The sequence below is a fragment of the Hyla sarda genome, chromosome 4 (genome assembly GCF_029499605.1).
Source record: "Hyla sarda isolate aHylSar1 chromosome 4, aHylSar1.hap1, whole genome shotgun sequence".
NCBI classification, from domain to species: domain Eukaryota; kingdom Metazoa; phylum Chordata; class Amphibia; order Anura; family Hylidae; genus Hyla; species Hyla sarda.
The window spans coordinates 303,625,350-303,647,910 of NC_079192.1; the positions used below are offsets into that span (position 1 = coordinate 303,625,350).

At 45.3% G+C, this 22,561-nt stretch overlaps 1 protein-coding gene across 1 annotated transcript in view; it reads right to left on the minus strand.

Annotated features, from left to right (window-relative positions):
• The window catches only part of LOC130369446 (ovomucoid-like), an 80,253-nt gene that overhangs the window by 16,243 nt on the left and 41,449 nt on the right, over positions 1-22,561 (minus strand). Inside the window, exons 2-5 of the mRNA XM_056574736.1 lie at positions 21,117-21,151; positions 17,967-18,091; positions 12,487-12,547; positions 9,087-9,211 (exon numbers count right to left, since the gene is read on the minus strand). Coding sequence (XP_056430711.1) covers positions 9,087-9,211; positions 12,487-12,547; positions 17,967-18,091; positions 21,117-21,151 — 346 coding nt within the window. The remainder of the gene's footprint in view (positions 1-9,086; positions 9,212-12,486; positions 12,548-17,966; positions 18,092-21,116; positions 21,152-22,561) is intronic.

A 22,561-nucleotide genomic window follows, 5' to 3' on the forward strand; every position in this document is an offset into this window, starting at 1 on the left:
GCCTCGCCCATGTGAATGTACCCTGTACATTCACAGGGGGGGGGGGGGGGGGGGGGGTGCACCAGCTGTTGCAAAACCACAACTCCCAGCATGCATGGTCTGTTAGTGCATGCTTGGAGTTATAGTTTTGCAACAGCTGGAGGCACACAGGTTAGGAAACACGGAGTTAGAAACAGACAATGTTTCCCAACCAGTGTGTCTCCAGTTGTTGCAAAACTACAACTCCCAGCATGCCCAGACAGCTGAAGGGCATGCTGGGAGTTGTAGTTCGGCAACATCTGAAGGGCCAGATGTTGCTGAACTAAAACTCCCAGCATGCCTGGACAGTCAGTGCATGCTGGGAGTTGTAGTTTTGCAACAGCTGGAAGAGCACAGATTGGAGACCATTATACAATGGTCTCCAAACGGGGGCCCTCCAGATGTTGCAAAACTACAACTCCCAGCATGCCCAGACAGCCAAAGGCTGTCTAGGCATGCTGGGAGTTGTAGTTTTCAGACTCCTAGAAGCAGCAGTGAAGATCTTCACTGCTGCCTCTGAGGACCACATACTTACCCGTCGCTGCTCGTCCACGTGGCCGGTCCCGCGCTGCTCCTCGGTCCCGCCGCTGGATCAGGTAAGTCCGCCGGTCCCCACGTGTTCCCCCCGAATGCCGCAGGTCCCCGCGAGCCCCTGCAGCCTTCGTCCCCCGTTCTGCCCGACTTCCAGGGGCGGGCAGTGCGGGGGATCTCAACTTTCACCCCAGATCACTGTGATTGGTCCACAGGGACCAATCACAGTGATCGCTGACCAGGACCATCAATGGATGGTCCTGGGGGTGAAGCAGAAGTTGTCCCCTGCTGGAAACAGCGGGACTTCTGCCAGTTAACCCGTGCGATGCTACGCATCGCCGGGTTAACTGAATGTCATTTATAAACGCCGGGATGCGCGAACGCACTGCACAACCCGGCGTTTATATATGATATTCTGCGGGAAGGGGTTAATGTCGAGGTAATTCCACCGTGTGCATGGAGCAGCAGAATCCCATTGAAATGGGGGTGAAATGGCGGTCTTAATAAATTCTCCCCTAAAGGTTTTCCAAAAAAGAAAGCAAATATTTTATGTAATATATAAATAACTAGCTGAGTACCCGGCGTTGCTCGGTTTTTCCTTCCTAATCCTTGTAAGGGAGGAAAATAAACAAAGGAGGAAACTTTTGACTTCATATCCCGTCCTCATATATTGTTGTCATATCCCATCCCCATATCCCGACCTCCTATCCCGACCTCCTTTCCCAACCTCCTATCACGATCTCCTATCACGACCTCCTATCCCATCCTCCTATCCCGACCTCCTATCTCGATCTCCTATCCCGTCTTCCTATCCCGTCCATCTATCTCGACCTCCTATCTCGAACTCCTATCTCGGCCTCCTATTTTGACCTCCTATCCCATCCTCCTATCCCGTCCTCATATCCTGGCCTCCTATCCCGTCCTCCTATCCCGACCTCCTATGTTGACCGTTTTTTCCTTCCTAATCCTTGTTGGGGAGGAAGCTTTTGACTTCATATCCCGTCCTCGTATATTGTTGTCACATCCCAACCCCATATCCTGTCCTCATATCCCGACCTCCTATCCCGACCTCATATCCCATCCTCACATCCCGTCCTCATATCCTGTCCTCATTTCCTGTCCTCCTATCTCGACCTCCCATCCCGACCTCCCATCCCGTCCTCATATCCCGACTGTCACGATGCCGGCTGGCAGGAGGTGGATCCTCTGTGCCAGAGAGGGATGGCGAGGACCGTGCTAGTGGACCGGTTCTAAGTCACTACTGGTTTTCACCAGAGCCCGCCGCAAAGCGGGATGGTCTTGCTGCGGCGGTAGTGACCAGGTCGTATCCACTAGCAACGGCTCACCTCTCTGGCTGCTGAAGATAGGCGCGGTACAAGGGAGTAGACAGAAGCAAGGTCGGACGTAGCAGAAGGTCGGGGCAGGCAGCAAGGATCGTAGTCAGGGGCAACGGCAGGAGGTCTGGAACACAGGCTAGGAACACACAAGGAAACGCTTTCACTGGCACGATGGCAACAAGATCCGGCAAGGAAGTGCAGGGGAAGTGAGGTGATATAGGGAAGTGCACAGGTGATCAGACTAATTGGAACCACTGCGCCAATCAGCGGCGCAGTGGCCCTTTAAATCGCAAAGACCCGGCGCGCGCGCGCCCTAAGGAGCGGGGCCGCGCGCGCCGGGACAGGACCGACGGGGAGCGAGTCAGGTACGGGAGCCGGGGTGCGCATCGCGAGCGGGCGCTACCCGCATCGCGAATCGCATCCCGGCTGGAGGCGGTATCGCAGCGCCCCGGGTCAGTGGATCTGACCAGAGCGCTGCAGTGAGGAGAGTGTAGCGAGCGCTCCGGGGAGGAGCGGGGACCCGGAGCGCTCGGCGTAACAGTAACAGCCTGAGAACCTGAGGAGCAGACTTTTGTCTAGGATATTGTCCTCAGGTTCCCAGGATCTCTCTTCTGGACCACAACCCTCCCAATCCACTAAAAAAAAGGTTTTCCCTCTGACCTTTTTGGATGCCAGAATTTCTTTGACGGAGAAGATGTCCGAGGAGCCGGAAACAGGAGTGGGAGGAACAGATTTGGGAGAGAAACGGTTGATGATAAGTGGTTTAAGAAGAGAAACGTGAAAGGCATTAGGAATACGAAGAGAAGGAGGAAGAAGAAGTTTGTAAGAGACAGGATTAATCTGGCACAAAATTTTGAAAGGACCAAGATAGCGTGGTCCCAACTTGTAGCTAGGGACACGGAAGCGGACATATTTAGCGGAGAGCCATACCTTGTCTCCAGGGGAAAAAATGGGAGGAGCTCTTCTTTTCTTATCCGCGAACTTCTTCATGCGTGATGAAGCCTGTAAGAGAGAATTTTGGGTCTCTCTCCATATGATGGAGAGGTCACGAGAAATTTCATCCACAGCGGGCAGACCAGAGGGCAACGGGGTAGGGAGGGGGGGAAGAGGGTGACGGCCGTACACCACGAAAAATGGGGATTTGGAGGAAGATTCAGAGACTCTGAAGTTATACGAGAATTCGGCCCATGGAAGAAGATCTGCCCAGTCATCCTGGCGGGAGGAAACAAAATGTCGTAAATAATCACCCAAGACCTGGTTAACTCTTTCTACTTGTCCATTGGATTGAGGATGATATGCAGAAGAAAAATTTAATTTAATCTTGAGTTGTTTACAGAGAGCCCTCCAGAATTTAGACACGAATTGGACGCCTCTATCCGAGACGATCTGCGTAGGCAACCCGTGAAGACGAAAAATGTGTACAAAAAATTGTTTAGCCAACTGAGGCGCTGAAGGAAGACCAGGAAGAGGGATGAAATGTGCCATTTTGGAGAATCGATCAACGACCACCCAAATAACAGTGTTGCCACGGGAAGGGGGTAAATCAGTAATAAAATCCATACCAATCAGAGACCAAGGCTGTTCGGGGACAGGCAGAGGATGAAGAAAACCAGCGGGCTTCTGGCGAGGAGTCTTATCCCGGGCACAGATAGTGCAGGCTCGCACAAAGTCCACAACATCCGTCTCCAGAGTCGGCCACCAATAGAAGCGAGAGATGAGTTGCACAGATTTCTTGATGCCTGCATGACCTGCGAGATGGGAGGAGTGACCCCATTTGAGGATTCCGAGGCGTTGGCGTGGAGAAACAAAGGTCTTTCCTGGAGGAGTTTGCCTGATGGAGGCTGGAGAAGTGGAAATCAGGCAGTCAGGAGGAATGATGTGTTGCGGAGAGAGTTCAACTTCAGAAGCATCCGAGGAACGAGAGAGAGCATCGGCCCTAATGTTCTTATCGGCAGGCCGAAAGTGAATTTCAAAATTAAATCGGGCAAAGAACAGAGACCACCTGGCCTGGCGAGGATTCAGCCGTTGGGCAGACTGGAGGTAGGAGAGGTTCTTGTGATCGGTGTAAATAATAACTGGAAATCTTGATCCCTCCAGCAGATGCCTCCATTCCTCAAGTGCTAATTTAATGGCTAGAAGCTCTCGATCCCCGATGGAGTAGTTCCTCTCCGCCGGAGAGAAGGTCCTAGAAAAAAAACCACAAGTAACAGCATGCCCGGAAGAATTTTTCTGTAGAAGGACAGCTCCAGCTCCCACTGAGGAGGCATCAACCTCCAATAGGAAGGGTTTGGAAGGGTCAGGTCTGGAGAGCACGGGAGCCGAAGAAAAGGCAGACTTGAGCCGTTTAAAGGCGTCTTCCGCTTGAGGAGGCCAAGACTTGGGATCGGCATTTTTTTTGGTTAAAGCCACGATAGGAGCCACAACGGTAGAAAAATGTGGAATAAATTGCCTGTAATAATTGGCGAACCCCAAAAAGCGTTGAATAGCACGGAGTCCGGAGGGGCGTGGCCAATCTAAGACGGCAGAGAGTTTGTCTGGATCCATTTGTAGTCCCTGGCCAGAGACCAAGTATCCTAGGAAAGGAAGAGATTGGCATTCAAACAGACATTTCTCTATTTTGGCATAGAGTTGATTGTCACGAAGTCTCTGAAGAACCATACGGACATGCTGGCGGTGTTCTTCTAGATTGGCAGAAAAAATCAGGATATCGTCCAGATATACAACAACACAGGAGTATAAAAGATCACGAAAAATTTCATTAACAAAGTCTTGGAAGACGGCAGGGGCGTTGCACAGGCCAAAGGGCATGACCAGATACTCAAAGTGTCCATCTCTGGTGTTAAATGCCGTTTTCCACTCATCCCCCTCTCTGATGCGGATGAGATTATAAGCACCTCTTAAGTCCAGTTTGGTAAAGATGTGGGCACCTTGGAGGCGATCAAAGAGTTCAGAGATGAGGGGTAGGGGGTAGGGGGTAGCGGTTCTTAACCGTGATTTTATTAAGACCGCGGTAGTCAATGCAAGGACGTAGGGAGCCATCTTTTTTGGACACAAAGAAAAATCCGGCTCCGGCAGGAGAGGAGGATTTACGGATAAAGCCCTTTTTTAAATTTTCCTGGACGTATTCAGACATGGCAAGAGTCTCTGGGGCGGATAGAGGATAAATTCTGCCCCGGGGTGGAGTAGTGCCCGGGAGGAGGTCGATAGGACAATCATAAGGCCTGTGAGGAGGTAGAGTCTCAGCTTGTTTTTTGCAAAAAACATCCGCAAAGTCCATATAGGCCTTAGGGAGACCGGTCACAGGAGGAACCACAGAGTCACGGCAAGGGTTACTGGGAACCGGTTTTAGGCAGTCCTTGGAACAAGAGGGCCCCCAACTCTTGATCTCCCCAGTGGACCAATCCAGGGTTGGGGAATGAAGTTGAAGCCAGGGAAGTCCAAGGAGAATTTCAGAAGTGCAATTGGGGAGGACCAAAAGTTCAATCCTCTCGTGGTGAGATCCGATGCACATTAGAAGGGGCTCCGTGCGGAAACGTATGGTACAGTCCAATCTTTCATTGTTTACACAATTGATGTAGAGGGGTCTGGCGAGACTGGTCACTGGGATGTTGAACCTGTTGACGAGAGAGGCCAAAATAAAATTTCCTGCAGATCCGGAGTCCAAGAAGGCCATAGTAGAGAAGGAGAAGGCAGAGGCAGACATCCGCACAGGCACAGTAAGACGTGGAGAAGCAGAGTAGACATCAAGGACTGTCTCACCTTTGTGCGGAGTCAGCGTACGTCTTTCCAGGCGGGGAGGACGGATAGGACAATCCTTCAGGAAGTGTTCGGTACTAGCACAGTACAGGCAGAGGTTCTCCATGCGGCGTCGTGTCCTCTCATGAGGTGTCAGGCGAGACCGGTCGACCTGCATAGCCTCCACGGCGGGAGGCACAGGAACGGATTGCAGGGGACCAGAGGAGAGAGGAGCCGAGGAGAAGAAACGCCTCGTGCGAACAGAGTCCATATCCTGGCGGAGCTCCTGACGCCTTTCGGAAAAACGCATGTCAATGCGAGTGGCTAGGTGAATGAGTTCATGTAGATTAGCAGGGATTTCTCGTGCGGCCAGAACATCTTTAATGTTGCTGGATAGGCCTTTTTTAAAGGTCGCGCAGAGGGCCTCATTATTCCAGGATAATTCTGAAGCAAGAGTACGGAATTGTACGGCATACTCGCCAACGGAAGAATTACCCTGGACCAGGTTCAACAGGGCAGTCTCAGCAGAAGAGGCTCGGGCAGGTTCCTCAAAGACACTTCGGATTTCCGAGAAGAAGGAGTGTACAGAGGCAGTGACGGGGTCATTGCGGTCCCAGAGCGGTGTGGCCCAAGACAGGGCTTTTCCAGACAGAAGGCTGACTACGAAAGCCACCTTAGACCTTTCAGTGGGAAACTGGTCCGACATCATCTCCAAGTGCAGGGAGCATTGGGAAAGAAAGCCACGGCAAAACTTAGAGTCCCCATCAAATTTATCCGGCAAGGATAGGCGTAAACCAGAAGCGGCCACTCGCTGCGGAGGAGGTGCAGGAGCTGGCGGAGGAGATGATTGCTGAAGCTGTGGTAGTAACTGCTGTAGCATAACGGTCAGTTGAGACAGCTGTTGGCCTTGTTGCGCTATCTGTTGTGACTGCTGGGCGACCACCGTGGTGAGGTCAGCGACAACTGGCAGAGGAACTTCAGCGGGATCCATGGCCGGATCTACTGTCACGATGCCGGCTGGCAGGAGGTGGATCCTCTGTGCCAGAGAGGGATGGCGAGGACCGTGCTAGTGGACCGGTTCTAAGTCACTACTGGTTTTCACCAGAGCCCGCCGCAAAGCGGGATGGTCTTGCTGCGGCGGTAGTGACCAGGTCGTATCCACTAGCAACGGCTCACCTCTCTGGCTGCTGAAGATAGGCGCGGTACAAGGGAGTAGACAGAAGCAAGGTCGGACGTAGCAGAAGGTCGGGGCAGGCAGCAAGGATCGTAGTCAGGGGCAACGGCAGGAGGTCTGGAACACAGGCTAGGAACACACAAGGAAACGCTTTCACTGGCACGATGGCAACAAGATCCGGCAAGGAAGTGCAGGGGAAGTGAGGTGATATAGGGAAGTGCACAGGTGATCAGACTAATTGGAACCACTGCGCCAATCAGCGGCGCAGTGGCCCTTTAAATCGCAAAGACCCGGCGCGCGCGCGCCCTAAGGAGCGGGGCCGCGCGCGCCGGGACAGGACCGACGGGGAGCGAGTCAGGTACGGGAGCCGGGGTGCGCATCGCGAGCGGGCGCTACCCGCATCGCGAATCGCATCCCGGCTGGAGGCGGTATCGCAGCGCCCCGGGTCAGTGGATCTGACCGGAGCGCTGCAGTGAGGAGAGTGTAGCGAGCGCTCCGGGGAGGAGCGGGGACCCGGAGCGCTCGGCGTAACACCGACCTCCTATCTCGATCTTCTATCCTGACCTCCTATACCGTCCTCCTATCCTGACCTCCTTTCCCATCCTCCTATCTCGACCTCCTATCACGACCTCCTATCACGACCTCCTATCCCGACCTCCTATCCAGTCCATCTATCCCAACCTCCTATCTCGACCTCCTATTCCGTCCTCCTATCCCGACCTCCTATACCGACCTTCTATCCCGTCCTCCTATCCCGACCTGTAATATGTGTACCAGGTATTGAAATATCTCCAGCTGTACGGAAGTTATGTGGGAACATACATTTCCCATTGATTTGCATGGGACTTTAAAACAAAAACCCCGACCCTCACAAATGGGGGTAGTTAAGGGTTAAATTATCTATCCTATTTTTTAAGTGGACATATAAGTAACATGTGACCAAGTATTATCAAAATATCTCCAGCCGTTCGGAAGTTATGCAGTAACATATATTTCCCATTGACTTGTATGGGACTTTAAACATAAGCCCCGCCCCTGGAAAATGGTGGTGACTAAGGGTTAAATCACCTATCCTATGTTTGTTGTTGACATATAAGTAACATGTGTGCCAAGTTTCATGTTAATATCTTTAGCCGTTTGGACGTGATGCTGGAACATACACACATACATACATACACACAATGGGGAAGATTTATCAAAACCTGTCCAGAGGAAAAGTTCTCCAGTTGCCCATAGCAACCAATCAGATCGCTTCTTTCATTTTTCACAGGCCTTTTTAAAAATGAAAGAAGCGAGCTGATTGGTTGCTATGGGCAACTGTCCCACTCTTCCTGTGCACAGGTTTTGATAAATCTCTCCCATTGAGTTTTATATGTATAGATGAACTAGCTAAATACCCGGCGTTGCCCGGTTTTTCCTTCCTAATCCTTGTTGGGGAGGAAAATAAACAAAGGAAGCTTTTGACTTCATATCCCGTCCTCATATATTGTTGTCATATCTCAACCTCATATCCCGTCCTCACATCTCGTCCTCATATACCGACCTCCAATCCCGACCTCCAATCCCGACCTCCTATCTTGACCTCCTATCCCGACCTCCTATCCCGTCCATCTATCCCGTCCATCTATCCCGTCCATCTATCCCGACCTCCTACCGTGTCCTCCTATCCCGGTCCTCCTAGCCCGACCTCCTATCTCGACCTCCTATCCCGACCTCCTATCCCGACCCGTAATATGTTTACCAGGTATTGAAATATCTCCAGCCGTATGGAAGTTATGTGGGAACATACATTTCCCATTGATTTGCATGGGACTTTAAACAAAAACCCAGACCCTCACAAATGGGGGGAGTTAAGGGTTAAACTAACTATCGTATATTTTAAGTGGACATATAAGTAACATGTGACCAAGTATTATCGAAATATCTCCAGCCGTTTGGAAGTTATGCAGTGTCATATTTCCCATTGACTTGTATGGGACTTTAAACATAAACCCCGCCCCTGGCAAATGGGGGTAAATCACCTATCCTATGTTTGTTGTAGACATATAAGTAACATGTGTGCCAAGTTTCATGTTAATATCATTAGCCGTTTGGACGTGATGCTGGAACATACACACACACACACGTTGAGTTTTATATATATATATATATATATAGATAGATAGATAGAACAAAAAACATATTGATTGTCTTTGCATATGAAAGATAGTAGAACATCCCCATCTACATAACAAAGGGAAAGTGAACAAAAAAAGGTACTCTTTCCTGTTTTAACCCCCTGAAACACTCACCTTTTTTTAGCACTGCAAAACATACATTTGTTGGAATAGGTAACACCATCAGATCCACAGACTGGTTGATATTGTGAAGTACAAATATTTTCATATGTTTGGCATTCATCCTGGGGCTTTTTATCCTGAATGAGTGAGAAAATGAAAATGAGATATTAAACAATTTTGACATAAAAATGTTAAAATAACTTTGTAATACAATAGAAAACATCCAAAGGATAGGGGATAAGATGTCAGATCGCCGGGGTCCTGCTTCCACCTCACACCGGCTTCGGATCCCGACCACAATGGCGGAAGAGCGTGACGTCACAACTCCGCCCCGTGTGACGTCACGCCCCGCCCCCTAAATGCAAGTCTATGGGAGGTCCGTCACAGGTGGGTGCTGCAGCCGAGATCCCGAGGGTCCCCAGCAGCGGGACCCTGGCTATCTGACATCTTATCCCCTATACTTTGGATAGGGGATAAGTTGTCTAGGGGTGCGGAGTACCCCTTTAACCTTCTTAAATGAAACATGAATTTTTTTTTCAAAAATGTTCCACAACACAAAAAAAGTTAAAAGAGGGAATCTGTACATCATTTGTTACACTAACCAGAATATCACTTGAAACTCACTCAATGTTTATTCTTATGTAATAAGCGTTGTAAAAGGGTGTTGTAATGAATCATAGATAATATTTTGCTGTCTAAAAATATCAGAATGTTATGCTCTACCATGTAAATAAGGTCTATTTTAGCCTCTGAAGGACACAGCCTATCTTGGCCTTAAGGACACAGCCAGTTTTCATTTCATTTCTATTAAGAGCCATAACCCTTATTTCTCCATCCACAGACCCATATAGGGTTTTTCTTTTGCATGGCACTTTTGATTTTACTATAAATTGTATGGGGCAACCCCATTTTTGTGGGGCTGGGGGGGGGGGGGTTGGTCTTACACAGTGCTGGATCAAAAAAAATGTTTTAATAGTTTGGACAATTACACATGCAGCTACATCAAATATGTTAATTTTTTGGGGGGGAGAATTGGAAAATAAGGGTCATTTTATTTTTTAAATAGGGGAGGGGGTTTTATTTAATTTTAGAGACTTTTTTTATTTTTATTTTATATACAATCATTAGATAGCATTCACTGTATATAATGCTATGCCTATGACATAGCATTACACTGTGAGATTGACATTTCACTTATATAGCAAGGCTGCATCAGCGAGCCAGCGATCGGAGCCAGGAGGCAGGTAAGGGGACCCTCCGCCACCATTTTATCTTATTGTACAATAAGCAATAAGCTAGGGCAAGCTTTACTGTCACTTTAGACAGTGGCCTAAAGGGTTAAACGATGGTAAGCGGTGGGATCGCCGCTGCCCGTCATTAGCAATGAGCGTCTGGCTACTGACAGTAGCTGAACTCACTGCTCTGAAGCAAGCGCAGCCCCTGTGCTTGCTTGAAAGTAACTTAACGTCTTAGGGCATACATGTTTGCCCTGGTGCGTTAAGGCCCAGGGGCAAGGGCCTACCTGTACACCAATGTCCCCAATAGTAAAAAAAAAAAGGCAAACTTTTTAAACAAAATATGTATGTTTAAAAGTTTCCTAATCTGACTCCTATAACTTTTTTATTTTTCTGTATACGGGGCTGCCATGTTTATCAGTACCACTTTTGTATACGTATTTATCACTTTTTATTCTATTCTTTCTGGAATGTGATGTGGCCAAAAATCTGCAAACTTGGACTTTGGTATTTTATTTACGCCATTAACCGTGCGAGATCATTAATATCATATTTTAATAGTTTGGACATTTCTCGACACCACATATGTTTATTTATTTGTTTTATATTTAAACCGAAAACAACAACTCAACTTCAGAAGCTAATAACTATTGGAAGGTTTAAGATTTTTTAATAGAAGTAATTTACAAATCTGTTTAACTTTCCAGAGCCAGTTGATATATATAAAAAAGTTTTGGCCTGGAATACCCCTTTAAGGCGTTAAAACTTTTGAATGTTTTAATGATTTATACAACACAGTAGGAGCAGGTACTGTGCGTACACATACGCCTTGTGTCCTTAGGTCTCATTTACACGGATGGATCCCTAGCATATTTTACGCTGCGGATCCGCCAACAATGGACCCTACAGTGCTGCCTCCATCTGTGCCTGCTCAAAACAGCAATCCTCCGCTACGAGCAGACACGCTTTGATGTGTATACTCGCACACATTGAGGCTGCTCTTGGCCTAGCTCAGAGAGCAGGTGGAGCGGCCATGATGTGTGCGAGTATACACATCAAAGCGTGTCTGCTTGTAGTGGCGGATTGCCGTTATGAGCAGGCACAGATGGAGGCAGCACTGTAGGGTCCATTGTTGGTGGATCTGCAGCGTAAAATACACTGTGGATCCATCCCTGAATGAGGCCTTAGGGTACGTACGTTCACACGTACAGGATCTGCTGTATATTTTCTGCAGCTGATTTTGCTACCTATTGAAGCTAATGGATTGCAAAATCAGCTGCACAAAATATGCAGCAAAAATATGCAGCTGATCCTGTACATGTGAATGTACCCTTAAGGGGTTAATGATAAACTACCAGTGTGTTCACATGTCGTCCTTCCAGAGGGGTCACTTTCCCTCCTCCAGTGTCCACAGGTCTCCAACAGGTCACATTACCAGAAAAATGTATGGAAAAATCGCGGCAAAAAATTGTGCGATTTTACCGCGATTTACGAAAAATCGCGGTAAAACCGCGCAATTTTGCAGCGATTTTTCCCAAAAATTGCTCTGATAATGTGACCTGTGGACACTGAGGGAGGGAAAGTGACCCCTCTGGATTTCTACTATACACATGACCTAGCCCCAGGATATACTGCTGATCAGGGGGGAGAGAGGGAGGACACAGGACGTCACTCACCTCACATGAAGCTGCTCTGTGTTCCGGAGGCCTGTCAGCTCTCGGCCCCCGTCCTCTCCAGTGCTGGGGGCGGAGCCATCATCAGGTACCTTCATCCCTGCTCTGTCTGTCTCTGCTAATGGTACGCAGCGCAGGGATATCCCTAGCAGCTGCAGCGGGCTCTTTACCCAGCCTGTCAGTCCGCCCCTGGCCCAGATACTAGTATCGGTACATCCCTATTTATTTTAAATTGGGGGGCACAAGGGGGTGCACGGCCCCCCCCCCTAGCGACGCCAATGATCAGATTGCTTCTTTCATTTTATAAAAGACCTCTGAAAAATGAAAGAAGCAATCTGATTGGTTGCTATGGGCAATTCAGCAACTTTTCCTCTGGACAGGTTTTGATAAATCCTTATCCTTCACCTTATGGCAGAGCTGGATAAGCGGACTTTTATGAAAGGTTAAATACCCCTGTTTGTGTTTTTCTTAACTTAACACTGCTTTAAGTATGTAAAAAATTACCTTATCAGTGCAACTTTTCCTGTACTTAATCTTGATGTTATCTTGGTTTGTATTCATCTTCCTGTAAACACATGAAAAATAAATTGTCAAGGAAAAAAGGTTGTTACAATATTTCTATGATACTCATCATTTGACCACGTTCACACAGATTCCGTGCCAAAATCATTACAGAATCTACTGATATTCTGCATATAATGTAAATGAATGAATACCACAGATGCTGCACAGAAAGCCTGCAGATTAGCCCCCGAATGACAATGAAGCTATTCTATGTGTGGATCACGTTGCACATCCAGAGCAGAAAACCATGTTTCAGTCTTGTTTCTTTGCCATGGATTATTTTATATAAATTAGACTAGCACAGTGATCATTGTAATACATGTAACCAAATAAAATACAATTGCTAGTGTATTACAAAAAGCTCCAATATACAGTATATACATCATGGAATAAAAGCTGTGTATTTGCATTAGACAAAACCTATGTATTATCAGACAATTTTATATAAAAAGAAGGATTACCGTATATATTCGAGTATAAGCCGACCCGAGTATAAGCCGAGACCCCTAATTTCAACCCAAAATCCCAGGAAAAGTTATTGACTCGAGTATAAGCCTAGGGTGGGAAATACATCATCCCCCCTGTCATCATCCAGACCCGTCATTAACATCCTCATCATCATCATCCCCTTTTCATCATCCCACACATCCCCCCTTCATCATCCCCTTGTCATCATCCCACACATCCCCCCTTCATCATCCCCTTGTCATCATCCCACACATCCCCCCTTCATCATCCCCTTGTCATCATCCCACACATCCCCCCTTCATCATCATCCCACACATCCCCCCTTCATCATCCCCTTGTCATCCCACACATCCCCCCTTCATCATCCCCTTGTCATCATCCCACACATCCCCCCTTCATCATCATCCCACACATCCCCCCTTCATCATCCCCTTGTCATCCCACACATCCCCCCTTCATCATCCCCTTGTCATCATCCCACACATCCCCCCTTCATCATCCCACCCCCCCTTCATCATCCTCTTATCATCCCACACCCCCCCCCTTCATCATCCTCTTCTCATCATTCGCCCTCAGTGGTCTTCAACCTGCGGACCTCCAGAGGTTTCAAAACTACAACTCCCAGCAAGCCCGGGCAGCCATCGGCTGTCCGGGCTTGCTGGGAGTTGTAGTTTTGAAACCTCCGGAGGTCCGCAGGTTGAAGACCACTGCGGCCTTCGACATCATCCAGCCCCCTCTCACCCCCTTTAGTTCTGAGTACTCACCTCCGCTCGGCGCTGGTCCGGTGCTGCAGGGCTGTCCGGAGAGGAGGTGGTCCGGTGGCATAATGGTTCCGGGCTGCTATCTTCACCGGGGAGGCCTCTTCTCCGCGCTTCCGGCCCGGAATAGAGGCGTTGCCTTGACAATGACGCAGAAGTACGTTGGCAATGAACGCACCTCTGCGTCGTTGTCAAGGCAACGTGACTATTCTGAGGCCGGGCCCGAAGCGCTTAGAAGAGGCCTCCCCGGTGAAGATAGCAGCCCGGAACCATTATGCCACCGGACCACCTCCTCTCCGGACAGCCCTGCAGGACCAGACCAGCGCCGAGCGGAGGTGAGTACTCAGAACTAAAGGGGGGTGAGAGGGGGCTGGATGATGTCGAAGGCCGCAGTGGTCTTCAACCTGCGGACCTCCGGAGGTTTCAAAACTACAACTCCCAGCAAGCCCGGACAGCCGATGGCTGCCCGGGCTTGCTGGGAGTTGTAGTTTTGAAACCTCTGGAGGTCCGCAGGTTGAAGACCACTGCGGGTGGGGGAGTTCACTCGAGTATAAGCCGAGGGGGGTGTTTTCAGCACGAAAAAACGTGCTGAAAAACTCGGCTTATACTCGAGTATATACGGTATGTATGTTGTATGTAAACCTGTCCATTTCTCAGAAGAAAATAGTAGCTGTCCAGCACTTTTTAAATCACAGTATACATAGTGTAGGAGTTCAAAGCTAGGCCCTTAACACAGTATAGGTGATAAGTATCTGATCATGGGTCCATGGGGCCGATCATGAGAATGGGGACCCAATGTCATCTATCCAATGGAGAGGCAGAAAGATTTAATCTTGTTAATGTTGCTTTTTAATTTTTAAAATCTTTCCTGGGAGCAGCAATATTTGAGGCACCCATTTCCTCCTTGTATTATCTCTTTTAACAGAAAAGCAATACATTTAAATAGATCAACTCCTTAAGGACACAGCCCATTTTGGCCTTAAAGGGGTATAAGAAAACATCTTATCCTCTATCTAATTGCGGGTGTCATGCCGCTGGGGACCCATGTGATCTCTGGGCCGGCAGAGGTGGCGTCCGGAACAAAGAAGATTGGAGCTTCTGCATTCATTATGTCATGCCACGCCCCCTCCATTCATATCTATGGGAGGGGGCTTGAAGGCTAATATGAAGCCGTCACACCTCCTCCCATAAACATGAATGGAGGGGGCGTGGCGGCCATGTTCGCCAGTCATCGGGCATCGAGCAGAGTTCGCTCCGTGCACTGAACGACAGGGGTGCCGCAGCAGAGATCACGGGGGTCCCCAGTGGCGGGACTCCTGTGATTAGACATCTTGGCAGCTGTTTGCCAGTACCGGCGAGTCCCTGGCTGCTGATAGCACCTGGGACCTGCTGTGCATGAAGCGAGCACGAGAACTGCGCTCGCTGTCTCATGTAGAGGATGTAAATGTATGTCCTGGTGCGTTAGGTACCAGGATACCAGGAGGTACATTTATGTCTTATGTTCTTAAGGGCTTAATGGAGTATCCAGATAGAGAAAAAGTAAAGCACCCTCCACCAGAAACTAGGGAGTGATGGGGGACATACACATCAAGTATTATATGTGAGTATAATATTACTCTGTTGCCTTACTTAGAAAAATGTAATTAAATCCCCTGCTTCCTAATGATGATGAAAATACTTATTAGTGTTAATATTGTCCCAGTCTATACAGCATAGCTGAAAAGTGAGCACCAGAAAGGGGAGATGTCAGCCTATTGTGTGTGCACTGGTGGCCAGTTTAAAAAATAAAATAAAAAATGTTTCCAATAAAAACTAGATTAAAACAAATATTTTTTTCTGTTGCTAATTCCTTTATAAAAACCAGAATAATTATTTTTATTGTTCTTAACCTTTAACATTGATGTAGTCATTTTTAGATCCAAGCCTTGTTTTTTTGTGGCATGAATTGCAGTCAATTTTAATGTTTTTGTTCTACTTTTTTTTTGCACTATTTACTGATTATTGTACCACTATTTGTACTATATGTTACATGTATAGAGCAGGCTGGCATGAGTTACCAAATATGTGCATATTATTTACGGTATTGTAACATTTTTTTAATTAAATTGCAAGATTTTCCACAAAAATAAATAAATGTGGATCGCAGTGGGTCTTAGCAGAATAACCTGCTGCGATCTGCACCTCAGTCCCTGGACTATAACTCCCATCATGGATGGAGTCTGTCCATGATGGGAGTAGTAGTCCTAAAAGTCCCGCAGACAGGGGATGTGCAAGTGCCATCCCTCAGCGCTGCGGTACTACAACTACTCCCATCATGGGACAGACTCTGTCCATGGTGGAAGTTATAGTACAGGGGCTGAGGGGCAGATGGCAGCAGGTCATTCTCCAGAGACCCGCTGCGATACGCATTTATTAACTGTAAAAGCCGGCGGCACATGCGGCTACACTGCTCTCCCCGCCGGCTGCTGTATACACTGTCATAATTCATAATCCCCGCCGCCGGGAGACTGGAGCTCTGATTGGTGAATAGCTTTTCACCAATCAGAGCTTCATTCTCCCGGCCGCGGGGATTATGAATAATACTATACAGTATTCCCCGTCTGGAGCAAGCGGGGAGCGCAGTGGAGCTGCATGTGTCACCGGCTTGTTATCTTAATAAATGCGGATCGCAGTGGGTCTCAGCAGAATGACCTGCTGCGACCTGCACCTCAGCCCCTAGACTATAACTCCCATCATGATGGGAGTAGTAGTCCTAAAAGTCCCGCAGCAGGGGGAAGTGCAAGTGCCATCCCTCAGCGCTGTGGTACTACAACTACTCCTATCATAGGACAGACTCTGTCCATGATGGGAGTTATAGTACAGGGGCTGAGGGAAAGATCGCAGCAGGTCATTCTCCAGAAACCCGATGCGATTCACATTTATTAACTGTACAATCCAGCAGCTCCACTGTGCTTCCCGCCTGCTCCTGTATACAGCTCTCATAATTCATAATTCCCACCGCTGGGAGACAGGAGCTCTTAATGATGAATAGCTTTTCACCAATCAGAGCTCCTGTCTCCCGGCGGCGGGGATTATGAATGATGACAGCATATACAGTATTCCCCGCCGGGAGCGCAGTGTAGCCACATGTGTAGCTGGCTTTTACAGTTAATAAATGCAGATTGCAGCGGGTCTCTGGAGAATGACCCTCAGCCTCTGGACTATAACTCCCATCATGGGCAGAGTCTGTCCATGATGGGAGTAGTAGTCCTAACTGTTCCAAAATAGTTAATATATTATGTTTAAAAAAAAACAAAGGGGAACACAAGTTTCACATTCTCAGATGCTTTCTGACACTTTGGTACATGTCCTCCGAGGTGGTATATATTTGCTTTTGTGCATTTTTTTTGCATTTAAAAAAAAACACAGTTAATAAATTTGATTCTACAGTAGAAAGTGCTCTATGGTAAACTTAACCGTAGACATGGCAATGAAGAATTCTATCAGATTTTGCGCAAAAAAACAAAAACGCAAAAAAACTCAAGAGTTAAAAGATACACACACAAAAAGCTCTAAATACAATAAATTAAATAAAATAAATTCCCTTCTTAGACCCTGACCGATAAAAACTTTTTAAAATGTCCCTAGGACATTGACAATGGTTGGAAGAAATGAATTCACAGAAATGAATGTAGTGCTGGCTGTGCATGCATGGTTTGCTCAGTTCATTACAGGGGAACATTTATCACCTTTCTAACAAACAGTGGGAGTTCCACTTGTCAGACCCCCACCGATCAGCATGTTATTCCCTATTCTGTGCTAACACCTATTTATAATTTTCTCCACATTAATATTATATTTTCATTTGGTCTTTCTCTTAAAACTATACTATATTGTTGTGAATATATATGCTATTTGGTCAAAGGAGTTTTCATCTCAGAGGATTTTTCATTGTAGAGGATTTATAGAGGATTTCATTATAGAGGATTTATAGAGGATTTCATTATAGAGGATTTTTAATTATAGAGGATACTGATATGCCATGAAACCAATACATGTGAAAATATCCTTTACTTCCAAATCTAATTTTATTACAAACAGACATAAAAGTAATGATGGAGTTGAATATGAAAATGTTGAATATGAACAAAAAAATAATCTTGACTGTAACATAAAATAATGATACAGTGTGACTGTACTGAAACGTGAACTTACATTTTGTGTGAACATAGCTCACATTCATTGGAATAGGTACGTCCATTTGTACCGCATACTGGTTTAAGCATCCTGTTGCAAGCCAACCCAATTCCAGGTATGGGAATGTAGACATCACAGTTAGGCTGCACACAAAAATATAGTGGTAAAAATGTTTTAATAAATATATTTTGTAAAGGAAATCTTTACAGCAACCATCAGATTAAGGTTGCCATCTTTTCTGTTTACTATCTGCACTTGGGGCCTTGTTCATCCAAATTACCAGTAGTGTTGAACACGAATATTCAAAATGCTAATTTTTACCTCGAATATCTGCACTTCGCGATTTGGCAAATATTTACAATATAGATTTGTATTCGTCATTCGTCATTATATTCGACACTGATCCCTCCCTTCTTTTAGGTGAAAGATATAATTGCGCATGTGCACTATGCAAATTTAATTACGAATTTTCGCTTGAAAAAAAGAGAAGGAACATAGCGAATTTCGCGAACATAGGACAAATATTCATCCATAAATTTGCAAAATATCGCAAATTCGAATATGGCCCCTGCCGCTCATCACTAACAGTCTTTGTATTTCAAAGCAGTCTTAGTTCCTAAGAATTTTACATTTAATAGTTTCGATAAATTAGGCCTTTAGAATCTTGCCTTTAGTTAGTACTGTAATATTTTGCTCGTAAGGCTTAATGTATAATGTGCATTTGTTAGAACCGAAGACAAAACATGAACAATGTAAACCTATCGAGGGAGATTTATCAAAACCCGTCCAGAGGAAAAGTTGCTGAGTTGCCCATAGCAACCAATTAGATCGCTTCTTTCATTTTGAAAGAGGCCCGTGAAAAATGAAAGAAGTAATCTGGTTGCTATGGGCAACTCAGCAACTATTCCTCTGCACAGGTTTTGATAAATCTCCCCCATCATTTTTGTGAAAATACATAGAACTCAATACCCCATAATGAGAACGTGAAAACTGAATTTAAAGGGGTATTCCAGGAAAAAACTTTTTTTTATATATATCAACTGGCTCCAGAAAGTCAAACAGATTTGTAAATGACTTCTATTAAAATATCTTTATCCTTCCAATAATTATCAGCTGCTGAAGTTGAGTTGTTCTTTTCTGTCTTGCAACAGTGCTCTCTGCTGACATCTCTGCTTGTCTCGGGAACTGCACAGAGCAGAAAAGGTTTGCTATGGGGATTTGCTTCTACACTGGACAGTTCCCGAGACACATGTCGTCAGAGAGCACTTAGAAAAGAACAACTCAACTTCAGTAGCTCATAAGTACTTAAAGGATTAAGATTTTTTAATAGAAGTAATTTACAAATCTGTTTAACTTTCTAAAGCCAGTAGATATATATATATAAAAAAAAGTTTTTTCCTGGATAACCCCTTTAAGAAACTTTTTCAAATGTATTAAAAGGAACAACTAAAATGTTGTATGGGTATGCTGTAAGGATTTGCTATGACACTTGATATTTAGCTCTGGCTCCTTCTATTTCTCTTGATCATCTCTGCTTGATCTCACCTTGATTGGATTCACCTGGGGTAAATTCTATTGATTTGACAGGATTTGGAAACACACAATCCTGTCTTTATAAGGTCTCTGAGGTGAGGTAGCCATGAGGTTGGAAAAGTTGCCTGTAGGAGAACAGTACAGACTGTCTGGAGAACAGTACAAACATTTTCTGATACACCCAAGTCACAATGGCCTTCATAATTCTTAAGTGAAAGACATTTGGAACAACCAGGACACTTCCTAGAGCTGCCGCCTACCAAACTAAGTAATCAAGGGAGAAAGACCCTTGTAAAAGAGGTGATCAAGAATACAATAGTCCCTCTGGCTGATCTCCAAAGATCTTGTGTGCAGATGGGAGAAACTTCCAGAAGGTCAACTATCACTGCAGCACTCTACCAATCTGGGCTTTATGGCAGAGAGGACAGAAAGAAGACTTTCCCCAGTAAAAGACACATGAAAGCCAACCTTGAGTTTGCAAAAAAAGCTCCAAGACTGTGAGAGACAAAATTCTCTGCTCTGAACCAAAATGTTACTTTTTGTCCTCAATTCTTAATGTCATGTGTGGGGGAAACCAAGCACTGCTTATCACCTGCCCAAAACTATCCCCGCAGTGATCATGGTGGTGGGAACATCATGCTGTGGAGGTGTTTTTCAGTGGCAAAAGAGGATCTTCAGGGAAGAATGACAGAAAATCATCAAATCCAGGTGTACAAACCTTGCCACCCAAGAAGACTGGAGGCTGTAATTACTACCAAAGGTGCACCAATTAATTACAGAATGACCGGTATAGTTTCTTATATCAATGTAACATTTTAATTGTTCCTTTACAATAAATTAGCAAAGACTTCTAACATTATGTTTTCACTATGCCACTATTGGGTATTGAGTGCAGAATGATTTTGGGAAAAAATATACACGTTTTTAACCAATGTATATTACAAATATACATATAATGGCATTATCTACATTGTATAAAAGGTTTTTGTTAAAGGGGTACTCCACTTGAAAACATTTTCTATTAAACTAACTGGTGCCAGAAAGTTAAACAGATTTGTAAATTACTTATATTTAAAAATCTTAATCCTTCCAGTACTTATCAGCTGCTGTATGCTCCACAGGAAGTTTTTTTAAAATGTATTTTCTGTCTGACCACAGTGCTCTCTGTCTACAGCGAGAGGTTTGCTACGGGGATTTGTTCCTACTCTGGACAGTTCCTAAAATGGACAGAGGTGAGAGCACTGTGGTCAGGCAGAAAGGAAATTCAAAAAGAAAGAACTTTTTCTGTAGTATACAGCAGCTGATAAGTACTGGAAGGATTAAGATTTTTTTAATAGAAGTAATTTACAAATCTGTTTAACTTTCTGGCACCACTTGATTTAAAAAAAAAAATGTTTTCCAGTGGAGTAGCCCTTTAATGACAGGTACACTTTAAACTGCTGGGACTTCCACGATCCTTAAATAGGGAAAACCTGGTTCTTATTTGCATGAGAATTATACACATAACAACTAATTATAGAAATGTCATCATTGCACAAACACATCTGCTAGGTAAAACTAACAGAAAATGAAAGTGTTTTTATGAAACTTAATTTCCTTTATAACCTCTAAAAATAAAAAAAATTATGTAAATACCTCAATCTCTACATCAACAGGGTTACAGGTGATACCTATAAAACAAAATGCATAAGAAATGAATACATAGTATGATAAATATTGCATGTAAAATAGTAAAAATATTTTCTTATCATTCTGACTTTACCTGAGAACTGACTTTACCTGATATTGTGCAGGTAATATATAGTTTAATTTTTGATATTGAAATATTGTAAAATTGCTACTGCTATACAATGATTAATCTTGAATAATACATGAATAATTCAGAAAAAGGCAAATGCACAGAAAAAACTCTAATTGTGTAATAAAACACATCATGTTTAAAAATAGTAATAATAATGACATCGACACACTGAAATATAAAGAACGCTCAATAAAACAGTTATTAAGGATCTAGACCTGAGAAACTGGTAAATGACACAACAGCAAAGACAATGATTCCTATGGGCTTCATGGTGAAACTGATCAATAGATCTGCAAGTACTTTTCTACATGCTCGCTCTATATGTATGGATCCTGAAGATGTTTACTTAAGGCAGGGCTAAAAGGAGACTCCCTCAATATTGTGCTGAACAAATATGCCATACAAGTAATGTCACCAGCTAAGATCCAGCTTTAATTTATTGATGATAAAGTGGTAAAATGTACAAATATTTGCTTTTACTTAATTACTAAGAAGACATCGGAGTGGAAGTTCCAGCCATAGTTATATTGGTTGTATCTTATCTTCATCCCTTTGATAAAATGAGAAAAGCAAGATTTTTCTTATACAGGAATAAACCAGCAATAAAAAAAAACAAAAAAACAAAAAAACTAAAAGTGCATTAATGTAACATTAGCGCTCTGGCCAGACACGCTGGCCGTGAGCGCTCTCTTGACATGTCCCCGCTGTCGGCGGGGCTGGGATTCGCATCGCGTGACACGCCTGCATGCGAATCTCAGTTTGTCACTCACCTCCATGCTCCTTCTGTTTTCACAGCCCCAGCACAACTGCCCCCGCCTCCTAGGGTGCGCGTGCTGGAGCTGTTTCATTTAATGGGCCAGTATACCTTAATTAGTGAAATCACCTGTGTACTCAATCGCCAGGTCCAGTATAGTAGCAAACTGATATTTATTGCATCAATAACAGCAACGTTTCGGCTAAAAGTGAGCCTTTCTCAAGCATGAGAAAGGCTCACTTTTAGCCGAAACGTTGCTGTTATTGATGCAATAAATATCAGTTTGCTACTATACTGGACCTGGCGATTGTTGCTGTTTCCTTTGGAGAGAGTGTGAAGTGCACCCGCCCTTGGCGTTCGGGTGGATTACCGGCACATCCCCAGTGGTCATCCAGTGCTGGCTCCCTCTGTGTTTTCACCTGTGTACTCAGTTACAAGTTCCTGTACCTCTCACAGTTCCCTGCTGGATCTTTGTTGCCTAGAGCCAGAGAGAAAGCATTCATGTTATTGTCTTGCTGTGTATCT